We start from the raw sequence: 23,299 nt of genomic DNA on the forward strand, positions 1-23,299 counted from the left end.
TTACTGATGCCAGCTGTGAGCCAACATTGCTTTGCAACATTAACCTTTTGAAGCTGAGGGGCTTCTGCATTCTTGCTGGCAACGCTGCCTCAGTTGTGGAGCAAGCCAAGCAGAATCACTTGCACCTGAACTCACGGGTGTTCCAAATGACTGCAATGTAGTGCACAGGCTTGGGTGTCTGCAGCATGCACTGTACATCATGAGCAATGAGTAAAGCTAGTTTGTTATAAACATACGGTATGGGTGCTTGGGCATGTGGAACTGCTTTGTATAATATCCTTAGTCTTTCCCACTCTATAGATGGATCTTTGACTTACAATTTTTTGGACAAATGCCTCGCAGACACAAACAGCACAGGAGCCGAGGGCTGTTGTTGGTTGTTTCAGTAGAAGGCCAAAGATGAAGTAGCTGATGTCAGCAAGATTACCATGCTGGATACAGAATGAAAAACGGAATAAATCAGCTTAAAGTATTTCCCTGCTGACAGACTATGTCAGTTTAACTACTATTAATTTCATTCCACTCTGTTCAAAGCACTACTTTGCATTTGTGGATTTTCTATTAGAGATTTCCTTTCCTTACTGTAAATTGAAATAACCAAGTAAATAAAAGGTTAACTGGGGACTCTGGGAGTTTGGCATCTGTTCCCAACATTCTCTGGTCAGGAGAGTCAAGTGGTCTGGAAAACAGTTATGAGGTTCAGAAGGCCACTTCCTTCAACAAAATTTATCAACAGCTGTTTGAGGGTCTGCCACTTAGGTCCACTAGAGAACAGCACAGTCTGCATCCAAGAAGGTCACCTCTGCATTCAAAACCTTCAAAGGCAGTGTTGTTGAAAAGTTGAAGACTGGTGGACCATTCAGTGAAGGGCGAGGGTAAATCAAATGGAAGTAAACAAGCAGTAAAAAGGGATGGAGAGAGGGAGGGGGTAAGGGTAGAGGGAATGGGAGAGGGAGAAGGAATGGGGAGAAGGGAGGGAATGACAGATGAGAAAGGGGGGAGGGGGGAGACAGCTACAGATTAAATATCATGACCCTATATCATTCCATCTCTAATGGCAATCCTCCAACCTTTTAGTATTTAACAAAAAGTTATGACCTGTTATTTTGTTACTATGAGGCATATCTGAGCATTAAGTTGCTGTTCAATTGATGTCTATTTATAATGAGTGACAGAGAAATTACTGTTTCTCCCTTTCCTGGATTCTATCTGTGAATTTTTCCCTAATTTTCAATTTCCTCCCTCTTTTCCCTGATTTCAGATTCACTCTTCTACCTCCAGATTCTGAAAACACTTTATGATTTTGATTTTAAAACTGTGTTACTGGAACTCAAACTCAAAAAAATTTGCTGACCACACAATTGTCATTAACAGAATTTCAGATGGCAACGAGAAGGCATACAGGAGCGAGATAGGTCAGCTGGATGAGTGGTGTTGCAGTAACAACCTTGCACTCAACGTCAGTATGACCAAAGAATTTATCATGAACTTCAGAAAGGGTAAAATGAGGGAAAAGCCCTCATTGAGGTCAGAAGTTGAAAGAGTGAGCAATCTCAGGTTCCTGGGTGTCAAGATCTCTGAGGATCTAATATTGGTGCAGTTACAAAGAAGGCCTGACAGTGGCTATATTTCATTAGGAGTTTGAGGAGATTTGGTATGTCACTGGAGGCATTCACAATGTACCATGGAGAGCATTCTGATTGGCTGCATTGCCATCTGGTATGGGGGAGTGGCATTGCACATGATTGAAATGAGCTGCAGAATGTTACACTGGCCTTCCCAGCATCCAGGACATCTTCAAGGAATGATCCCTCAAAATGGAGGCATCCATCATTAAGGACCCCATCACCCAGGACATGTCCTCTTCTCATTGTCATCATCAGGGAGGAGGTACAGGAGCCTGAAGGCACACACTCAATGGTTCAGAATAGCTTTTTCCCCTGCCATCAGATTTCTGAATGGACATTGAACCCATGAACACTAAATCACAACTTTTTTTCCTCTCTTTTTGCACTGCCTCTTTAATTGAGCTTTAAATAAATAAGTATATATATATATATATATACACACACACACACACAAACACACTTACTGTAATTTACAGTTTTTATACTTATTTATTGCTATGTACTACTGCTGCATAACAACATATTTCATGACATATGCTGGTGATATTAAACCTGATTCTGAAATCATAAACAAAGATACCCAACTATAGAAGAAAAACAGCATAAGACAAGCACAATAAAACCCTAGCTTGCATGATTAGACATCATGATTAAACCTGCAGGAATGCCTCCAGCATAACTGACAACTTTAACATTACAGAACATGGTGAATGTAAAAGTTTGAAACAGAGATATAACATTACATAACAGAGCATATGAAATGAAACAATTATTTTGGGTATTGGTCCTGCCAGTTCTAATTTTCTTACCCAATAAAGTATAAAAGATATTTGAGGAATATCTAGAGAACTCAGTGCAAGAAATCATAATGATAGTGAAATTCAGTACACTGAAAGATCAAGAAGATTATCTGTGCCAAGAACATAACCTTTAACAAATAAAATGTCTGGGAAAAAACAAAAGATTGAATCCAACTCAGATCAACGGGAATCAAATAACAGGTCTTGAAAGGAAAGTACATCCCAAACTTCAGAGAGGTTAGGCAGATGAATATATAGGCTAGAAGAAACAGGAAATGATATGCTTGATACAAAATGGCACAGAAACGCATGGGTACAAATGCTGAGAAGGCAGATAATGTATCTGTCAAGATGATTTTCATTTAACTTGTAGCATTACAGTACACATGCTGCTAAATAATTAGAGAAAATTAGTTGAGGGGGTGGCATTAATCAGCATTGACATAATAAAGAGTGGCTGTTGGTCACGACTCTGCCACTTTCTGTTACAAGTTACAGCTGTCATATCAAGCTAGAGCTACTGGTATTGCCCCAAATTAATCAGAATTCTATAATTCTTGGAACAAATTTCATCTGTTGCTGAAAAAACTTGAGTGACTTAGTGGCTGAGTAATGATCCTTAACATAAGAATTGCATACATGAGAAAGAAAGCATTTTTAATTCTTATTTTCAATTGAAAACATAAATATTGAGAGAGCTTGAGAGCAGATTAGGGCAGAAAATAGAAGTAAACATGTTGATAAAATTTATGTAATTAAATATAATATTCTAAATGTAGTGCCATTCAATTAAGTCAGTTCATCTCAGTGTGGTTAATGGGCATTGAGGCCTCAATTAGAAATGTGCTTTGTTTTCTGGGGCAAATTGCTGTTATATTCTCAGAAACCACTCTCCACACTTTATATGCAGAGTAAGAAATGTTTTCATTCCAACAATGTTTGACTGGTATGTGATGTTAATCACCTATAGACAGGCAGACAGACATACTTTATTGATCCCGAGGGAAATTGGGTTTTGTTACAGCCGCACCAACCAAGAATAGTGTAGAAATATAGCAATATAAAACCACAAATAATTAAATAATAATAAGTTAATCATGCCAAGCGGAAGTAAGTCCAGGACCAGCCTATTGGCTCAGGGTGTCTGACATTCCGAGGAAGGAGTTGTAAAGTTTGATGGCCACAGGCAGGAATGACTTCCTGTGACGCACAGTGTTGCATCTCAGTGGAATGAGTCTCTGGCTGAATGTACTCCTGTGCCTAACCAGTACATTATGGAGTGGATGGGAGACATTGTCCAAGATGGCAAGATGGCATGGATAGGTACATTTTACTGCTAGATACCTGGAAAATCGCCTGAAGTCTTTTCCTGTCCAAAAGTCCACTATTCCTATCTTTGTGAGCAACCTATTTTACCCATCTTCTTCATTCAAAGCTGGAGAAATTGGAGAGTTTTAGTTTTTTCCATTATGGCAGTAAAATTCCAGTAATATTTAGATTTAGGTAGCTATTACTTTGAAGAGACAGATCTATGAATGGCATGGCCACATTTCTTCATAGTATTTGCAATTCATGTTGTTCAGAATTAGATGGATATGGCCTTTTTAATTGAAATGAACTTTTGTTAATGTCACAGCCAAAGTGAGCTGACGTTATGGGAGGTTTATGTCAAGAATGATAAGTGTTTGGAAGGTTAATCCTTTACGTTACTGTTAGCAGGTGCTGAGAAGAAAATGTACTCCTAACCTGCATTTATTTATGGCTCTATAATTGCTATGTTTACTTTGACCGATCCTGAGAGCTCAATGAGTATGCCAGCATTATTTATTACTTCTTGGGTGGTGGAGCTTTACCATTTCCCTGCAGATGTTTTAAATCATGCTCATATGGGACTTTCTAAGTAACTCCCTCCTAGCTGGCATTTCTCAACAAATTTATCTGAAAACCTGGATGCCTAGCATGTGACTGGAAACCCTGAAATAGCTGATTGATCAACTTCCAATACTTGGAGTTAAAAATTTGTTTCCCCTTTACTGATATTTTGTTTTGAAAGACTGAATCAGAATTGTACCTTTTGTTCATCAGGAGCAGTTTTTTTTGTCTTAAAATTAAATTGCATGACTGACTGTGGGAGAGAACAGTAGTTGTTTTGTATTTTTATCAGCTCACTGATACAGATAATATGGAAGAAAGTATTGAGGGAGTTTAACAAGATCATCCAACTGCATGAGGTTTCATCATTGGAAACAGTTTTACATTCATCTGACCTTCAAATGCTTTTAGCAAGGAAATGATCAGGAGTAAGACACTATTTCAGAGCTAAGTTAAGCCAGCTTTGGTGTCTCTAGCAGTACCTTACAACAAACAGTTCACTTTGCATACACTAGACTTAAAGCTGGGATCTTCTTATTCTGTTTGGAAACTCTATTTACAAAGCTGATGAGGATATTTTATAATCATTCATCTTTCATATAATGAGAATGACAAATAACCCAAATTATATTCTATTTTTGTTACTGTAACTCATGAATATCTTCAGCACTAAAGATACTTTTACAGTAATACTCCAAAATATGGTATTTATTGCAGTAAATAGGACTACCAGCAGAATATTTGGAAATGGCAAATTAAAGGTTTGTTAGCTTATAAGACTGGACTCCATACTGCTTTAAACAAAGATGAGGTTTTTATCTTCTATCAACCTAAACTATCATTATGATTGTGAAAATCTCGTCACTTTAATGGTTGGTTTTAACTTGCGAGTACAACAAAATAGAAAAAGATATCACAGTTTATTTTGAATCTTAAAGGAGTTTCTCTGCTACCTGATTAGGATGTTAGCTAGTGTGTTTTTATTCTTAAAAAAAATATTTAATGAGAAATTGCTTTGGATCATCCCAGTCACTAACTGACAGTATTAGGAGTCACTATCTGTACCTAGCTTCTTTGCAGTCAGAATGTGGCCAATTGTCAAGCTGTGACCAACAAGGCTGGTCCCTAGATGTGTATTTCAAAGTTGGAGTCCTTCAGGCTTGGCACAGTAGGTAGCCACTATTCAGCAATCCAAGTCCGCTAATATTTTTCAACTCAGTTTGACTGTTGAGTGGTGGGGAGACCATGCCTGGGTAGGACATTAGCCCCTCCTGGGCCCTCTGGCTCATTCTGGGACTCTCTGTTGGGAGCAGTGTAGGTACAAATCTTGTGAATGCAATTTGCTCAAAATACCAGCCAGCATGGTAGGGATATTTTGAGCAAAGGAATTAATGATTACAGAAGCTGGCCCTTATTTTTAAAAATGTGTTTTTTTTTCCAGATGTCTACTTCCTTCTAGGTGGTTGGTATGGAAACTTAGGCGTTGTCTCTCAGCCGCATCTTTTTTGTGGTAGGGTGGGGCAACAGATATAAAACCACATTCCATCCCAAGCAGTAAATTGGGACCTGAATAGTGCCTCGCCTAATTAAGCACAGATGGAAACACTTGTTTGCTTACCAGTGGCAGAAGGCATGCTTCCCCACTGCAGCAGGACAGTAGCAACAAACATTCTGGCTGTCAAAGAAGACAAAGAACATGCAGGAGAAAGGGAGGGAGCTCTCCCTTTTCACAGAGGAACACTAAAATCCTGAAGGCGAGAGGCCTCGAGAGAGATCCAGTATGTCAGCAGGCTAGTAATCCCACCAGGGCCAGCAGTTGAAGAGTGCAGTGGCTGGCCACAGTAGTCTCTTCCAGGAGAGAGGATCCCCTGTGCTAGAGAGCAAAGCAGGAAAAATATGCCATATTCTCCCATAACATGTTAACGAAGACCAAAAGAAATACAAGGGCTGATTGATAAGTTTGTGGCCTAAGGTAGAAGGAGTCAATTTTAGAAAACCTAGCACATTTATTTTTCAACGAAGTGCACTCCTACAGTTACACACTTAGTCCAGCGGTCAGGGCGCATACCGATCTTGGACCTCCAGAAAGTGTCCATTGCATGGGTGATTGATAAGTTCGTGGCCCAAGGTAGGCGATGAGTTATACAACTTGCTACATGCACATGCAGTTCAACTCTTTGAATAATTGTGCAGAAAGTTTGAAGTTAATAACTCATCGGGGTGATTGATAAATTCGTGGCCCAAGGTAGCAGGAGATGAGTTATTAACTTCAAACTTGCTGCATAATCACTTTCTGGAGGTCCAAGATCTGTATGTTCCACTACTGCTGGACTAAGTGTGTAAATGTAGGAGGGGACTATGTTGAAAAATAAATGCGCTAGGTTTATCTAAAATTGACTCCTTCTACCTTAGGCCACAAACTTATCAATCACCCTTCGTACTGTTCTTTCACCATGACATTCAGATGCACACTCACTCAATTGAAGCTCATTAATTGTTACTCATTCCTTCCAAAGCAATCTGCAGGAAATCTAGTGAAGGACTTTCCTAAAGGATGGTGAGTATGTCTGTACTGCTGCAGAAGACTTAGATGAAGTCTATGACTGGGTTGCTTTTGTGACAGGGATAACAAGGGTGAACAGAGGGGTGGTTAGTGAGCTGCCAGGCCTGCTTCACTAAATATAAGGGGTGCACTGTGGTGGGCTCTACCTCCAAGCTGCACTAGAAACCAGCAAACCATAACCCACACCCTGGAGACCATGCACGCTTTTCTGCTTGTTACTGGCATCAATCCCACTACGCAGCACCTACTTGCTCAATGGTCATCTGCCATCAATGCACAGAGGCCACACACAAAGCCTGGCTGCTTCTTTTTAGTCTCACACTGATTCAGATACGTATTTGCCCCTATCACACAGGATCAGTTTGAAATACTGAAGAAACCAATGGGCTTGCTAGAGGAGTGCCACCAGCAACGGCAGCAAAAATAGCTCGAAAACTAATACATTAAAAGTCTGCGGTATTGCCTACTTGTACCGTGAGTGTTCGACATCGGTTGTAGGTTGCGCACAAGACTTTCCAATGTACACTGGAAAAGGTGAAACGTGGGATGTGCACGAGTGGCATTACTCATGAACCACACCTGGAGAGTATCACTTGCAATAAGGTGAATTGCTCATAGTCTAACCTCCTGGCAGAATTTAACCTGGGACTAATCGCTGGCCCAATCTATTCAGCATTGAATTATTTCACATGTGATTTGCACAAGAAAGACATGCATAAGTAAACCCAATTTCCCTGCCTAATAGGTAACAATTAATGAAATGTGCCTTTGCAAACTGAACTAACAGTAAACAGAAAACAAGTAAAACTGCAGATTCTAGAATATGAATATGAAACAAGACCAGAAATACTGCAAGAATTCAACCAGGAAAGCCAGCTGTAGAAAGAAAAGCTCTTGCCCAAAGCGTGTTGGTTTATCTTTTCACAGATGCTGCTTCACTGGCTGAGATCTTCTGCTTTTCAGTTAACAAATGGGTTCATTCCAATGGGCTGGGCACTACTCTGGTAGTCATCATTTGCTCGCACGTGAGTCAATTTTTCTTCCTGTCTGCCAAAAGAACCAGATTGTAGTTTGATTTAAACAAATGGCTGCATTCACCATCTTACAATCTAACTAACTCAAATTTGGATCTAATGCCATCCAAAAACCTCAGATACTATTTTGAAATAGCGATGGGAAGGATGTGTGCTATTCTCTCCACTGATTCCAGGTGGTCAGCAGCCATTGATATGAAATAAATCAGCAACCCTTGAAGAGCCAAAAAAAAAGGCAAACACCTTGTTAGAGTGATTATTAGGTTTAGGACACATAGCAAATAACTTCAGATACCAATCTTCAAATCCGAATATAGATTGTAGACTAAATATAAAATGAAGCTCCAAACAACAGGTTTCTAAATGCCTTGACTCACAGACTAGACAATGCTGATTAAAATTCATTTAGATGTTTATGGTGTGGGGGCAAATTGGGAGGTGTAACGTTTGTGTGTAGTTTCAAAGAAAGCATTGTGGATGTGTTGTAAATATGGAATTGTCCTTTGATGTTTGGCACATAAAATATCGGATAGTATTGAGCCAGCAAGACCTTTTCACCAAATTTCTATTTTCATCATAGTAGCTTGGAACATATTACCTTTAATGGATTTTTGTTAGCATTCCATTACAAATATAGTTTTATCAATTTTTTTTCAGCCTGGAACACTGTCTTATAAATCAATCATAACAAATAGTAAACCAATCACAAACAAGAGAAAATCTGCAGATGCTGGAAATCCAAGCAACACACACAAAATGCTGGAGGAACTCAGCAGGCCAGGCAGCATCTATGGAAAAGAGTACAGTCAATGTTTTGTGCTGAGATCCTACAGCAGGACTGATAGCAAATAGTAAATCATCATTTTGCATTATAATAAAGGTACATTGATTATTATCTTAAAATTTAGAAATTTCACCTTCCCCTTTCATCGATAACATGATTCTGTAATCCTCCCTTTAGAATCACCCATGGTTACAATCAATAGCAGTAATGCATTTATAATCTTGGCTTAGTTCCTGCTTGCAACAATAACCCTAGCAACCCTGCACGCTTCATGCATAAATATCCTTTACAACACCACTTTGCCACGTGTAGAGCAATGACTGACAGAATGCAATGATTATAGTGATCGAATGATAAACTGTGGAAAAAATGTACAATGTGTGCTTAATTCCAAAGTTAAAGAGAGCCCATAAATAAGTGATAACATCCAGCTGATTGTGAATAAACCTTTAATGTCCCTAATTACAGTAATTATGAACCAGAACTCAAGTTATGAGGGGGATGGAATGTTTTTTTTCCTTCATGCAGTTAGTTGTGTTGTAACAATTTAGCTTCACATGAACTTCCATTCCAGCCTACTCTAAAAAAAACTACAACATACAAAGACTTCCACTACTGGAACATGAAATATGTATTGTATAATAAGTTCAAGCTACCTGTAATACCTGCAGTGGTTTCTTCATTACTGCTGCATGCTGCAGACATAATTAATTGTAAGGATACTTTTTAACTTAAGACTTCAAAATTTCTGTGGTTATATTTTTCCGAGCCCATTCCTTCACCCAGTTTTAAGTTTCTGCTCCTGAACTCTGCTACTTGTACAGGACTTTCCTTACTTTACAAATTATTTTGACAACCAGTCCTGCCTGTGGCCCAAACCTCGTAGCGCTGTTTCTAAATTTCCTGCCTGTGAATGGGACTGCCAAAATGCTACATTCCTGTCATCTTTATGCCCTGCTACATATAGCTTGTTTTGTTCCTGTTTTTTTTAACAAATCCAATAATACAAGTCTTTTTTCCCCCCACAGAATATATGTAAATCAACAAATAACCACGTTTATTGAAACAAGCGTTCCCCTATAGTGTTTGATTGACAGGCAGTTGTCAAAGTTGCCCATTGTCCTTAATAGAAAGGAAAATCCTGCAGGCTCTATAAACGACAAGAGACATTTTAATTCACAGGATGTGAATATCACTGGCAATGCCAACATTAACTATTCATCACTTTATTCCTATGAAGGTAGTTAAGAGTCAACCATGTTAGTGAAATGGGAGCAGTACACAGGCCAGAGTGAGTACAGTTAAAAGGTATCCTACCCAGAACAAGTTTAATGGTTACAAAGCTAATAATATTTTATTCCTAATTTATTTAGTAACTTGAATTTAGACTACAAATCATCCCCAGTTTATGAACTGGTTCCTTTGTTAGAAACATCCATAAATTGATTTTGTCCATAAGTCAGAAAATACATAAAATTACTTGATACATTATCCGTTTTCCTTGTATGGTAATTGCTAATGTCAATGAGGGCAACTTACATTAATATTTATTTACTGTCTTGTTACAATGGTACAGAGTCAAGATGTCCATTGCTCAGTAGCTAACTTCAATGAGCTTGAAGTATCAGGGTATGTTACATTGTTTAATAAGTGGCATTGCACAAGTATCAATAGAAATAATTGGTTGCCAATCACCAAAGCAAGCTTCTTAAATGACTGCTCACAGTGAAACTGTCAGTCTGTGTTTTTAAAGAGACAATAGTGTCTGTTACTCCAAAAAGGTTACATGGAAACGGTTTTCTTCAAGACTGTTTCTTGTTTGAACTTGGTGATACTTATGAGAGTTTGTTCAAATGCATGTTTGTCTATAAGTTGTGCAACCATGCCCTGGGCTGGATCTGCACTTACAAGAGAAGATCTGCCGGTGCTGGAGGAACTGAGCAGTCCAGGCACCATCTATGGAAAAGAGTACAATTGGCGATTTGGGCGGGACCCTTCAGCAGGATCAGCACTTGCCTGCTGGGATGGGGTTCTCTTAATGAATGGTTCGGGATTCTGATGTGAACCATTAATTTCTACTCTGTCACTGGTTTGGATCCACAAACTTCCTACTCACAAAGATGAAGTGTTATCCTTATAGTGTTCCATCTCCGTTTCTTATCAGCATTGCAGCATAAAAGAAAATTAGTAACATTTTTTTTCTGATTTATCTATAATATGCAAAAGCTGTGACCTTCCTGAACATGCAGTCATGTTTACATACGAGTTTACATTCAAGCCATTAATTCAACAAGACGGAACTCAGTCACCTGCTCATCATAATCATCTTCCTTCCTTAAAAGTTACAACTAACATTTATCCTACTGTTCCAGCATTTAAAAGATGTGGCACAAAATTATATGGAACTCTGATTCATAACAGCTTTACTTATCAGGAGACAATTAAATACAGATGGTTAATAGCTTCAAACAGTCATTTTGAAACTGGATGGGTTCTGAAAATTTGGCAGATTATAATTTTACACATTTTTAATGGGCTGGATATGAGCTAAAGATTAGCTATTTCAATTAAAAGGCCTAATACCACTATTTTTAAAATTTCCATTTTTCTTGTACAGTGAGGGAACTTTTGATTGTGTAAATCACCATCTCTTTTACTTATTATAGCCATTACATGTTTGAGGTGATGAGAGTCTCAGATGACAAAAACTATTATGTAAAATTATGGTATTACTGCTATTGTTCTCGGCTGCATATTTCTCCCTTACTCTTTCGGAGTTGCTTAGTTATATTGGGTGGAGACTGCTGTCAACACTGTTCAATTATTTTCTTTCCTACTATTACATCATAGGTACATTTATGCTTCAGTTTTAAAGGTTACTTAAATCCTTTCTCAACAACAAAATCACCTGATGTTAAGAGGGCTATTGATAACTAAATCGAGAGAATTGCAGGTTAACCCAAAATTATAATATGCCCCAATAATGGTTAATAATGATTGTGTGATAATTCAAGGCTGGGATATTCAAAAGAATTATTACTACACCACAGAACAATGCAAGCTAAACTGGAAACCTACTATAATGAAACCAGACTTTCTACTGGGATTAAAACCAAATCATATTAGAATTACAGGTAAATCTCGTTATTTATGTCCTAAACATTGGACAAAATACAAAGAAATTATTCATCTACAGGAGTGTCAATCATCCTTTTTGAAACCTGACAATCCCTCTTATGAAGTCTGTGTTGCATAACGAGGATATATTAAGAAAACCAATCCCATACAATTAAGTCTGTTCGATAACTAACAAAGGAGGAAGTTAAAATAATAACGAAGAGTTTCAGATATGGAAATTTGTATTTATAAGGCCTTTCAAAATCTTGGAACATCCCACTGTGCTTTACAGCCAATGTCATATTTTTGACATGCTGTCATTATGGCAGGAAAAATAATCAGAAAATCTGAGCATGGTAATCTTCCATAACCAGCTATGTGATCATATGCTATATTTTTCAGTAGTAGGTGGTTCGGAGCAAATATTAACCTGGAAACTATTCTTTACCCTTATCTGTTGTCACCTGAATGAGACGACAAGCCTGCTGTTTAACATCTTATCCTATTGATCATATGCTGTCAATCAGTATTGCAACAGAGATCCACACTCCAGTTTTTTTGCTCAGATTTCCAGTGGTTGGATTTAAACACAAACCTTCCAGTTCTGAAGAGGGCTTCCATCTGAGATACAGCTTATTCTCATTAAATCCCACAGCAGCTTCTGCACAAGACTTGTTCTGCAAAAGGCTTAACCTAAAGTATTCATCTAAAATTATAATGATTTAGATTGTTTCTTTAAAAAATATTCAAAGCTTTACAAAGATACTATGTCTGTTCACTCAGCAAGAGCATCCAAGGCCAAAAACACTCCCTTGAAACTGAATGATGCTTGCTTAGCCACAGAAAACAGCTAATGTGCCGCTGACAAAAAAAGGTGCTGTTTGAGGTCAGGTCCGGCCCAAAACGGAAAGGGTGATCATCGGCTGTTAGTAATCAATGGGATGCAACACAAATCAGGATGGCTGTGGAAGTGACAGGCCAGCAGACTGCTGGTCAATATTTTCAAATGTATTTATTCACAGACTGTGGACAATGATACATCAATTTATTGCCCATCCTTAAATGTCCCCGGACAGATGAAAATCAACTACATAGTCGGGGTTGGAATGACACCAAAGACACTTAAGGAAGGACAGCATATTTCCTTCTCTGAAGGAACCAGATAGACCTTTTGACTCTCCGATACTTCCAACAATATCCTTACTGAGGTTAGATTTTGTTTTCCCCAAAGTGCTGTATGTTTTTAAATTACTCACTTGAATTTAAATTTCCATTTTGTCATGGTGGGTGTTAACTCATGTGTCTAGCTGCTAGCCCAGTGAGTTAACCACTGCAGTGGGACGGAATGGTAGGCATCCTTGACTGCTGTGTAGCAGTGGTCAAGTATATTCGGGCCTCTAGTGGAGCAGGAGACATGTTGGTATAACCTTGGCAGTGCTTTTCTGAGGTTGGCCTGGTTAAAGTCCCCGGCTGTAATGAGCAAAGCCTCTGGATACCTGGTCTCACGTTCACTGATGTTGGCATACAGTGTATTCACAGCACACTCCACATCCGCCTGGAGGGGATTGTAGACTGCTGTCAGTATTACCGAGGTGAATTCCCATGGCAGATAAAAGGGATGACCCTTCACCGACAGATGTTCCAGGTCCGGACTGCAGGAGCTTGTCAGTGTCACTGTGTCTGAGCACCACGCGGTGTTGATCAGTAGGCAGACACCACCTCCCTTCGTCTTGCCCGAAGATGCCGTGCGGTCCATCTGATGGATCGAAAATCCTCTGGTCGGATGGCACAGTTAGGGGTGGTAGAGGAGAGCCAGTTCTCTGTGAAACAGAATACACAGCAGTTCTGCATCTCCCTGCAGTAGGTGAGTCTCCCTTTAAGATCATCCACCTTGTTCTCTATGGCTTGCATATTAGCTAGTAGGATGGTGGGCAGAGGGACCCTAAAGCCCCTCTGCTTCAATCTGACCAGCAGCCCAGCTCTTTTCCCATGCTTCCTCGGTAAACAGTGCATCTTTCCGGGTTTCCATTGATGCAGTGTGTTGTTGGCAGCTCTTTGAGGTTGGAGGACGCGTCCCGCGGGGATCGATCGGTGGGTTGCATTGTTGGGCGCTCCAGGTTGGGCCGAGTGATGGGGAGGCTCCGCTCCCACTTCCAACTTCCATTGGCCCAGGCTGTCGATCGGGTACCTTCCAAATATCTGGACCTGACTTGCACTACCTTACTTTCCATTTTCTATTTTCTAATTATGATTTATAATTTAAATTTTTACTTAATTTGTACTTAAGGGAGCATGAAGCACAGAAACAAATATCACTGTGGTTATTGTACGCTCTAGTATCAATTGTTTGGTGACAATAAAGTATAAAGTAACATACACTTGAATGGGTGAGATTAATACATAGGTGACAGGTTAAACTTGAGGCTGATCACTCCTCAAGCTGAACTCACTGACGTGTGCAGAAGTTTTTGTGACTCATCTTCCTGCATGCTGACATCAACTTTAAATCCACACCCCAAAACTATTTGAGGGGTTATGAAGGTTTCTACCCCTGCAGTTATTTAGTATTTCATTACCCAAAATTAAGTCTAAGAGTTTTACATTCAACAATACCATCCCCTCAAAACTAATCAATAAACTCCAAAACCAAGGCTCAGTAGCTCCTTGTGCAACTGGATCCTCACTTCCAGTCAGTTCAGAATCACCACAACCACCATCAGCACAGGTGTGCCCCAAAAGCTGTGTTTAGCTCCTTGCTTAATACTTATGACTGTGAGGCTAAGTACAGCTTCAATACCATATTTAGGTTTGCTGACAACACCACTGTAGTTGGCTGAATCAAAGGAGGTGATGAGTCAGTATATAGGAGGGAGATTGAAAGTCTGGTTAAATGGACAACCTCACTCTCATTGTACCCAAACCAAAGAGCTGATTATTGAGTACAGGAGGGGAAATCAGAGTCTGTGAGCCAGTCCTCATCTGAGGATTGGAGATAGAGAGTGTCAGTAACCTTAAATTCCTCAGGATTATCATTTCAAAGGAACTGTCCTGGGTCCTGCACATAAGTGTAATTACAAACAAGGCACGGCAATGTCTTTACTTTCTTAGAAATTAGTGAAGATTCAGCATTTCATCCAAAACCTTGACAAACTTCATTATGCGCATGGTGGAGAGTATACTGACTGGTTGTATTATGGTCCAGTATGGAAATACCAATGGCCTTGAAAGGAAGGTAATGGATGTGGTCCAGTCCATCAGAGGTAAAGTCCTCTCCACAACTGAGAACATCTACAGTACAAGGGACGTTGTTGCAGGAAAGCAGAGCCCATCGGTAATGACTCTCACCATCCAGGCCATGCTCTCTTCTCACTACTGGCATCAAGAAGGACATACAGTAGCCTTCAGTCCCACACCATCAGGTTCAGCAACAGTTATTACCCCTCAACTATCAGGGTCCTGAACCAAAAAGGATAACTTCACTCACCCCAACACTGAAACTTGATTCCACAACCTATGGACTCACTCGCAAAGACTCTACATCTCGTGTTCTCAATATTATTTATTTTGCATATACCTATTATTAACATTTTGTTTTTCTTTTTGTATTTGCACAATTTTCACATTGGTCGTTTGTCTGTCTTTGTGTGTAGTTTCTGATTGATTCTGTTGTGCTTGTTGGTATATATTGTGAATGCCCACAAGAAGATGTATCTCAAAGTATATGGTAAATTTACATTGAGCTGTTCTAATTCTTGCCTCTCATATACAGTGGCATGCAAAGGTTTGGGCACCCCGGTCAAAATTTCCGATACTGTGAATAGTTAAGTGAGTAGAAGATAAACTGATCTCCAAAAGTCACAAAGTTGAAGATGAAACATTCTTCTCAACATTTTAAGCAAGATTAGTGTATTATTTTTGTTTTGTACAATTTTAGAATGCAAACGTTTGGGCACCTCAAGAGATTTGAGCTCTCAGATAACTTGTACCAAGGTCTCACATCTTAATTAGCTTATTAGGGCTATGGCCTGTTCAGTCATCATTAGGAAAGGCCAGGGTATGCAAATTTCAAAGCTTTATAAATACCCTGACTCCCCAAACCTTGTCCCAACAATCAGCAGCCATGGGCTCCTCTAAGCAGCTGCCTAGCACTCTGAAAATTAAAATAAATGATGCCCACAAAGCAGGAGAAGGCTACAAGAAGATAGCAAAACATTTTCAGGTAGCTGATTCCTCAGTTCGTAATGTGATTAAGAAATGGCAGTTAACAGGAATGGTGGAGGTCAAGTTGAGGTCTGAAAGACCAAGAAAACTTTCCGAGAGAACTGCTCATAGGATTGCTAGAAAGGCAAATCAAAACCCCGGTTTGACTGCAAAAGACCTTCAGGAAGATTTAACAGACTCTGGAGTGGTGGTGCATTGTTCTACTGTGCAGCAACACCTGCACAAATATGACCTTCATGGAAGAGTCATCAGAAGAAATCATTTCCTGCATCCTCACCACAAAATTCAGCGTCATAAGTTTGCAAAGGAACATCTATACGACCCTGATGCATTTTGGAAACAAGTCCTGTAGATTGATGAAGTTAAAATAGAACTTTTTGGCTGCAATGAACAAAAGTATGTTTGAAGAAAAAAGGGTGCAGAATTTCCTGAAAAGAACTCCTCTCCAACTATTAAGCATGGGGGTGGATCGATCATGCTTTGGGCTTGTGGGCACAGGGAGCATTTCACTGGTAGAGGGAAGAATGAATTCAATTAAATACCAGCAAATTCTGGAAGCAAATATCACACCATCTGTAAAAAAGCCAAAGATGAAAAGAGGATGGCTTGTACAGCAGGATAATGATCCTAAACACACCTCAAAATCCACAATGGACTACCTCAAGAGGTGCAAACTGAAGGTTTTGCCATGGCCCTCACAGTCCCCTAACCTAAATATCATCGAAAATCTGTGGATAGACCTGAAAAGAGCAGTGCATGCGAGAGGGCCCAAGAATCTCACAGAACTAGAATCCTTTTGCAAGGAAGAATGGGCAAAAATCCCCCAAACAAGAATTGAAAGTCTCTTAGCTGGTACAGAAAGTGTTTACAAGCTGTGATACTTGCCAAAGGGGATGTAACTAAGTACTGACAATGCAGGGTGCCCAAACTTTTGCTTCGGGCCCTGATCCTTTTTTGTTATTTTGAAACTGTAAAAGACGGAAATAAAAAAGTAATCTTGCTTAACATATTAAAGAAATGTGTCATCTTTAACTTTATGCCTTTTGGAAATCAGGTCATCTTTTACTCGCTTAGCTATTCACAGTAATACAGATTTTGACCAGGGGTGCCCAAACTTTTACATGCCACTGTAACCCTTTGATTGAAGCAGCATACAATAAGCAGACTTCCCATTTTATTGCTACCTTCAAAATTTGTCACTAACAAACATAAAATTAATACTCTGAAAGGGATAGTTTTCACTAGAAAACTGTTGTGCTGCACATTTAGCACTACCTACAGTATAACCATGCAAAATTTTCAAGACTTAAGTACTGAAATAATCTAGTAAATGATGGTAAGAATGCCTCCTGTTGTCTAATAAATAGGAAACAAAGAAGCTTCAGAATATAAAGACATTCCTGGAGATGTAAGCTTCATTCAAGAACAGAAATAATACTGATAATATATCACATTAGCTGTAAAGATTGTAAAATGTAATCATCTTGGTCAATTATGATGGAGCATTGACCGTAAAGAGAGGTTACTGATAATCAGCTAACCATTAAGCTTTAGGGACTTGAAATTTATGTAGCAGCATATCCTCTCCTTGCAACTAATTAATCTAACATCACAGCACACCCTAAAGTACTGTAATCTATCAGCTTTTCTGATGTTCTGGAGTGGATGAATTCAGATTTATGCCTTGCAGTGAAGAGTAGTGAACAGAGCCAAGTTGGAATGGAACCTGTTGGAGCCACACATACACCAAGCTAAATGCCTGATCTGTTTAATGGTTACAAAGCAACCCACCCAAAAAGCTCAAGGGACTCTGCAAGTCAGGCAGCATCTTTAGAGGGAAATGAACAGTTGATGTTTTGTGCCAACACCTTTCATCAGGTTTTTGTGGAAGATTTCCAGCATCTGTAGAATCACTTGTATCTCCATACTGGTTACAAAGATTGTGATTAATGTTAATTTATTATTACTGCTGAGACGATATATGGAGAAATGGCAACACTGCCTGGTACTGGGAGACACCTGCCAATGCAAAGGCCAGGAACACCATTGAGAAGCTGACTTCTGGAGCCAGCAGCTGGAAAGGCAATAGATCATTGGAGGCATGCACAGGCACAGTGCCAGCAACTTTTCAACACTGGAAGGTGGTAGTTGCTGGTGACAGGAGACCGTGTACAGTGGTAGAAGGTGAGACGCTTGGTTTATGGGAGCAGTAAAAGGTTATCATGATCTACTACACATAACACAAACTTGTCATGATTAGCATAGCCCTGGCATGATCAATAACAAAAGGAGGACAAATGATAGACAGCAGGCAGTGATGAAGGCCCCATATTTATAATCATGTATTTATTATTTATTATTTCTGGCCCTTTGAGACGCGTCGGCCAGAAAGCCCCAATTTAACCCTTACCTAATCAGGGACAATTAACAATGACCAATTAGCTGATAACTGGTGTGTCTTTTGACTGTGGGAGGAAACCAGAGTACCCAGAGAAAACCCACATGTTCATGGGAAGAATATACAAACTCCTTACAGGCAGCAGAGGGAATTGAACCCGGGTTACTTGTACTGTAAAGCATTGAGCTAATCACTATGCTACTGTGCTGTACACAACCCTCCCCCAGATGTTGCTAGGCATACCCTATGTGTGAGAACGTTCTATTAACTCAAGGTTTATGTAAGAAGGGAATCTGTCCTTGAACACTGCAAAGCCTTGACACTATGTGACTACTACCATTGCACTGCAATAGTAACAACCATCTGTTTCACGTGGAGGTCTCACAATTTCTTCTTTCCAGCGAGTGACATTACCATTGCTCATTCTCCCAAAAGCAACCATCTGGAAAGCATTAACGACAAACAACTACTATAAGGCACTCAGTTATAAGAGTTGATTGCAAGAGTACGGCGAGTGTTGTGTCTGTTCCAAGAAATAACAAATTCTTTACTTTGCAATAATATTCACCAAAGCACACATTAGCTCCAAATCTGTGATGACATTCAACTCTATTGAGCACAAGGCCTCTCACTAAATTGCCATACAGTCTGATGTAGACAGTGAGTGGAGTGTGTGAGCAACAAATAGATGAATGCAGTACATCACCCTGTGTAATTATATCATTTTTAAACTCATTCTATGATAATCAAATAGAACGTTATGTAATAATTACTGTTAATGGAGACATAAGATTATGCCATACTCACAGTGGGGACAGATGTTATTGAAAAATGTGAACTACAGAATGAAAGGTATTTTTTGTTCAATTTACTGTTGGGTTAAATGTGACATTGTAGCGGTGTGCTACACGCAGCGCTAAAATTACGACACGGAGTCGGTAACTGCAGTCGAAGGAAAAACTTTATTCGAAAACTTCAGCCTCACTTTTAAGCCTCTGTCAACCGGCCCCCCATGGCGAAGAGGCTCCAAAGCTCTGTGCTCGCAAACCCCCGTAGGCTATCTAATTGAGAGTCGGTTCGGATACGCTAGGAAATGAGTCGCCACAACATAACCATCAGTTGGAAGCCTACTATCAACTCGAAGATGGGCAGAAATCCAAACAATAGGGGTTTCTCCTAACCTTTTACTGATGTTAAAGCAAATGTTTTGAAGAATCTTTGCAAACTTCACCGTGATCATACTTCTCCATATTACTTCATATTGATGTATATTTAGCAGTATCTATCAGGTACATTAAGGACAAACACCTATAAGCTTTTAATATACCCTTGGTGTTGCACCCTTTATATTACTGTTGGATCAGTTTGGCAAACATGTATAATTTCTACAGAAAACTTTGTTATAGTTATTTAGAAGTATGAAGACAGCCAAAAAAAACATATCAAGGTAGAATCTCTTCTGCAGTAATTATTTTTTTATTTTAACTTTTTCTGAAACTTGGCCATATTTTTGGTGCAGACGCATATTGATTTCCATAAATTTGGTCTGAGTCCTCTGTGTGTGGTACATACATACACATATAAGGGAAGACATTGGAGTTCTGTGAATGGTATGGGCCATTCACAATGAAGCAGACTATATACTGGGACTTGCATTAGTTTTTGTAAAAGAGACTGTTCTCACCTGAGATGTTGCCATTAAATTGAAGGCATGAAACCTTTTGCGTATAAGTTTTCCTAAAAAAAATCCCTTGAGGTTTGTTAATGCAGCCTCTCCTTTTGTGTTAAGTTGTTAGAATCATTGCTCATTCGTCCAGCCAATCTTCAACTTTCCTTAGCAAACTACCGCAAATGCAGCACGATTGGAAACCTTCTCCTCTGATTCCCAATTCCCCATTCCGCCATTCTCCACGTACAAAAGCTGGATGAACTCAGCAGGTCGGGCAGCATCCGTTGAAAGAAGCAGTCAACATTTTGGGCCGAGACCCTTCGTCAGGACTGAAGAAGGAGGGGGCAGGGGCCCTATAAAGAAGGTGGGGGAGGGGTGGAATGCGTCAGGTGAAAAACCAATCACAGGAAAGATCAAGTGGTGGGGGAGGGGAAGCAGAGAGGGATAGGCAGGAGAGGTGAAGAAGGAATGAAAGGGGAAAGCACTATGGGTGGTAGAAGAAGGCAGAACCATGAGAGAGGTGATAGGCAGCTAGAAGAGGAGGCAGAGAGAAAGTGGGATGGTGGAAGGGAGAGGGAGGGAATAACCAGAAGTTGGAGAATTCGACGTTCATACTAAGGGGCTGGAGACTACCCAGACGGTATATGAGGTGTTGCTCCTCCAACCTGAGTTTGGCCTCATCATGGCAGTAGAGGAGGCCGTGTATGGACATATCCGAATGGGAACGTGAAGCAGAGTTGAAGTGGGTGGCAACTGGGAGATCCTGTCTGTTGTGGCAGATGGAGCGGAGGTGCTCAATGAAGCAGTCCCCCAATCTGTGTAGGGTCTCGCCAATGTAGAGGAGGCTGCACTGGGAGCACCGGATGCAATAGACTACCCCAGCAGACTCACAAGTGAAGTGTTGCCTCACCTGGAAGGACTGTTTAAGCCCTGAATGGTGGTAAGAGAGGGGGTGTATAGCACTTATGCTTGCAGGGCAAAGTACCAGGTGGGGAGATCTGTGAGGAGGGACGTGTGGACCAGGCAGTCACGGAGGGAACTGAACGATCCCTGCGAAAAGCAGAGAGGGGTAGAGAGGGAAAGAAGTGCTTAGTGGTGGGGTCCTGTTGAAGGTGGCGGAAGTTACGGAGAATAATATGCTGGATCCGGAGGCTGGTGGGGTGGTAGGTGAGGACAAGGGGAACACGGTCCCTGTTGTGGTGACAGGAGGATGGGTTGAGGGCCGAAGTGTGGGAAATGGAGGAGATGCGGGTGAGGGCGTCATTGATGACAGCAGAAGGGAAACCATGATTCTTAATGAAGAGGACATTTGAGATGTCCTGGAATGGAAAGCCTCATCCTGGCAGCATTGTGTCTGCCATTCTCCAAATCTGCCATTGCTTTCCTCCTGATATTTCCCTCTTGTTTTATAACCTCTCAGAACCTTTTCTCTATCACATTCTCAAATCAACCCCTATTCTGTTGTACTTGGTTGACCTGGATTCGTGCAAGTTTCCTTTTGGTGTCTAAATTTTGACCTTCAGTTTAGTACTCCACAGCCTTCATGTCAGGTAGGTATGTGCCTTCCCCTCATGAAATGTACTTTCATGTGCTTTCCCAGTGTAGAAAGACTTCACACTTTCCTGCAGTTCATTTTATTTTATTCAATATAAGCCATAAACTAATATCCTTAATATTATATTAATCCCCTTCATTATTGTAACTGGGAGACAGAAAATGAAGCAGAAACTCTCCCATGTTATGTCAGCTTTTCAATTTTATGGTGGGGAGAGAGCACACCTTCCCCTGCTTCCCTACATCAAGATAAGGAATTTGGTAGAGTTCCTGCACCAGGTTGACTATGTTATCCATTAAGCTGTTCTCAGACTTCAAGAAAATTGTTGGCACCTCATGATTCCCACTAAAGCCTCAGGACTAAATAGAATCAATTAGCATCAGAGAATCTATTACTGGTTTCCCAAAGAGCTAAAATTTAATAAATGGTTACGAACTGTTCTGATAGTTTCTGTCATTTGTTGCAGTGGTGCGGCGTTTTTCCAGCATTCCTGGTGACATGTTGAGTGCATGCTGGAGCGATATACTTACACAAGAAATCAAAATGCTCTCACCCCTGTGATTTGGAAGAAAGCACGGATCTTGCAGCATAATGTAATCTTTTTGGAATTGTATATTGGTATTTTAAGACTTAAGTACAATGACAATATTCAGGTAAGAAGGTCAACTGTGATATTTTGACTCTGTTCATATTTAATAAAGATAAACATGCAATTTTAATCTATCAGTATTAAACTGACACTTCCCTTGAAAACAGGTTCTTCACCAATATCGGTATCAAAATTGGCATCAATAACTTAAATATGATGCTTCATTTAGCTTCAGACATCAGTCATGAAAAGCAAAATCTGAATTCCTCTGGAACAAAATCAAATGCAGTCAAAATATTCTAATACTATCTGTATCACAAGGCAGGAATTCAGAAGAATGGTGCTTATCTGCTCTCAACTTTTAATCTATTCATCAAGAATAAATCAGTAAAATCTTGTCAAAACCCAGAACAAGAAAATGAAGAGTACAATGTGGCAAAATGAGAAAACTAATCAAAATAGTGCAAAGTCAATGGCGTTTGCATTGTAATAAACTATATTATCTAAATGGTTAATCCAAAGATGTTTTTCAGATAAGGATCTTAATTACACCTGAGACTTAAGCAATTGCATCATGCACCTACCTTATCTTCCAGACGAATCAGTCTGGCTCCTGCAGTGTAGTATCCTTTGTCTAGTCCCTTTTCTATATGAAAAGTTAAGATACAAAAACAGGGAAAAAATCTTTAAAAATTCAGATTACTGTGCATCATGACTAATTTTTGGGAAACTCATTCTTGAAAGCCCATAATAAAGCAAATGTTACTAACTTTGATTGAAGTCAACCAAGATAAATTAGACAAATCCAGGAGAAAATGGCAGTGGGTCAGTTACTGCCCAGTTTAAGCTATACTCTAGCCTGCGTAATCTTGATGGATAATTTGCCCTCTTTAAAATGAAATGTGTAGCGCCAGGATTGTAGCTATGAAGCTTGAATGACCTCAGCTCACTGTCACTGGTTTCTCAGACAAAAATATTGAAACCTAGCTGGAGGCTCACAAGAAACAGCAAACATACGCTAAATGTTAAATATTTGTGAGACAATTAAAATTGTTATTGGTCCCATAAA

General features: G+C 39.8%; 1 protein-coding gene across 1 annotated transcript in view; it reads right to left on the reverse strand.

The window, feature by feature from the left end:
• LOC132398577 (potassium voltage-gated channel subfamily KQT member 1-like) overlaps positions 1-23,299 on the reverse strand; it is a 526,812-nt gene that overhangs the window by 114,113 nt on the left and 389,400 nt on the right. The window contains exon 19 of the mRNA XM_059978218.1: positions 22,815-22,876. Within this exon, the coding sequence (XP_059834201.1) occupies positions 22,815-22,876 (62 nt within the window). The remainder of the gene's footprint in view (positions 1-22,814; positions 22,877-23,299) is intronic.

This window comes from Hypanus sabinus, chromosome 8 (genome assembly GCF_030144855.1).
Source record: "Hypanus sabinus isolate sHypSab1 chromosome 8, sHypSab1.hap1, whole genome shotgun sequence".
Lineage (NCBI taxonomy): Eukaryota > Metazoa > Chordata > Chondrichthyes > Myliobatiformes > Dasyatidae > Hypanus > Hypanus sabinus.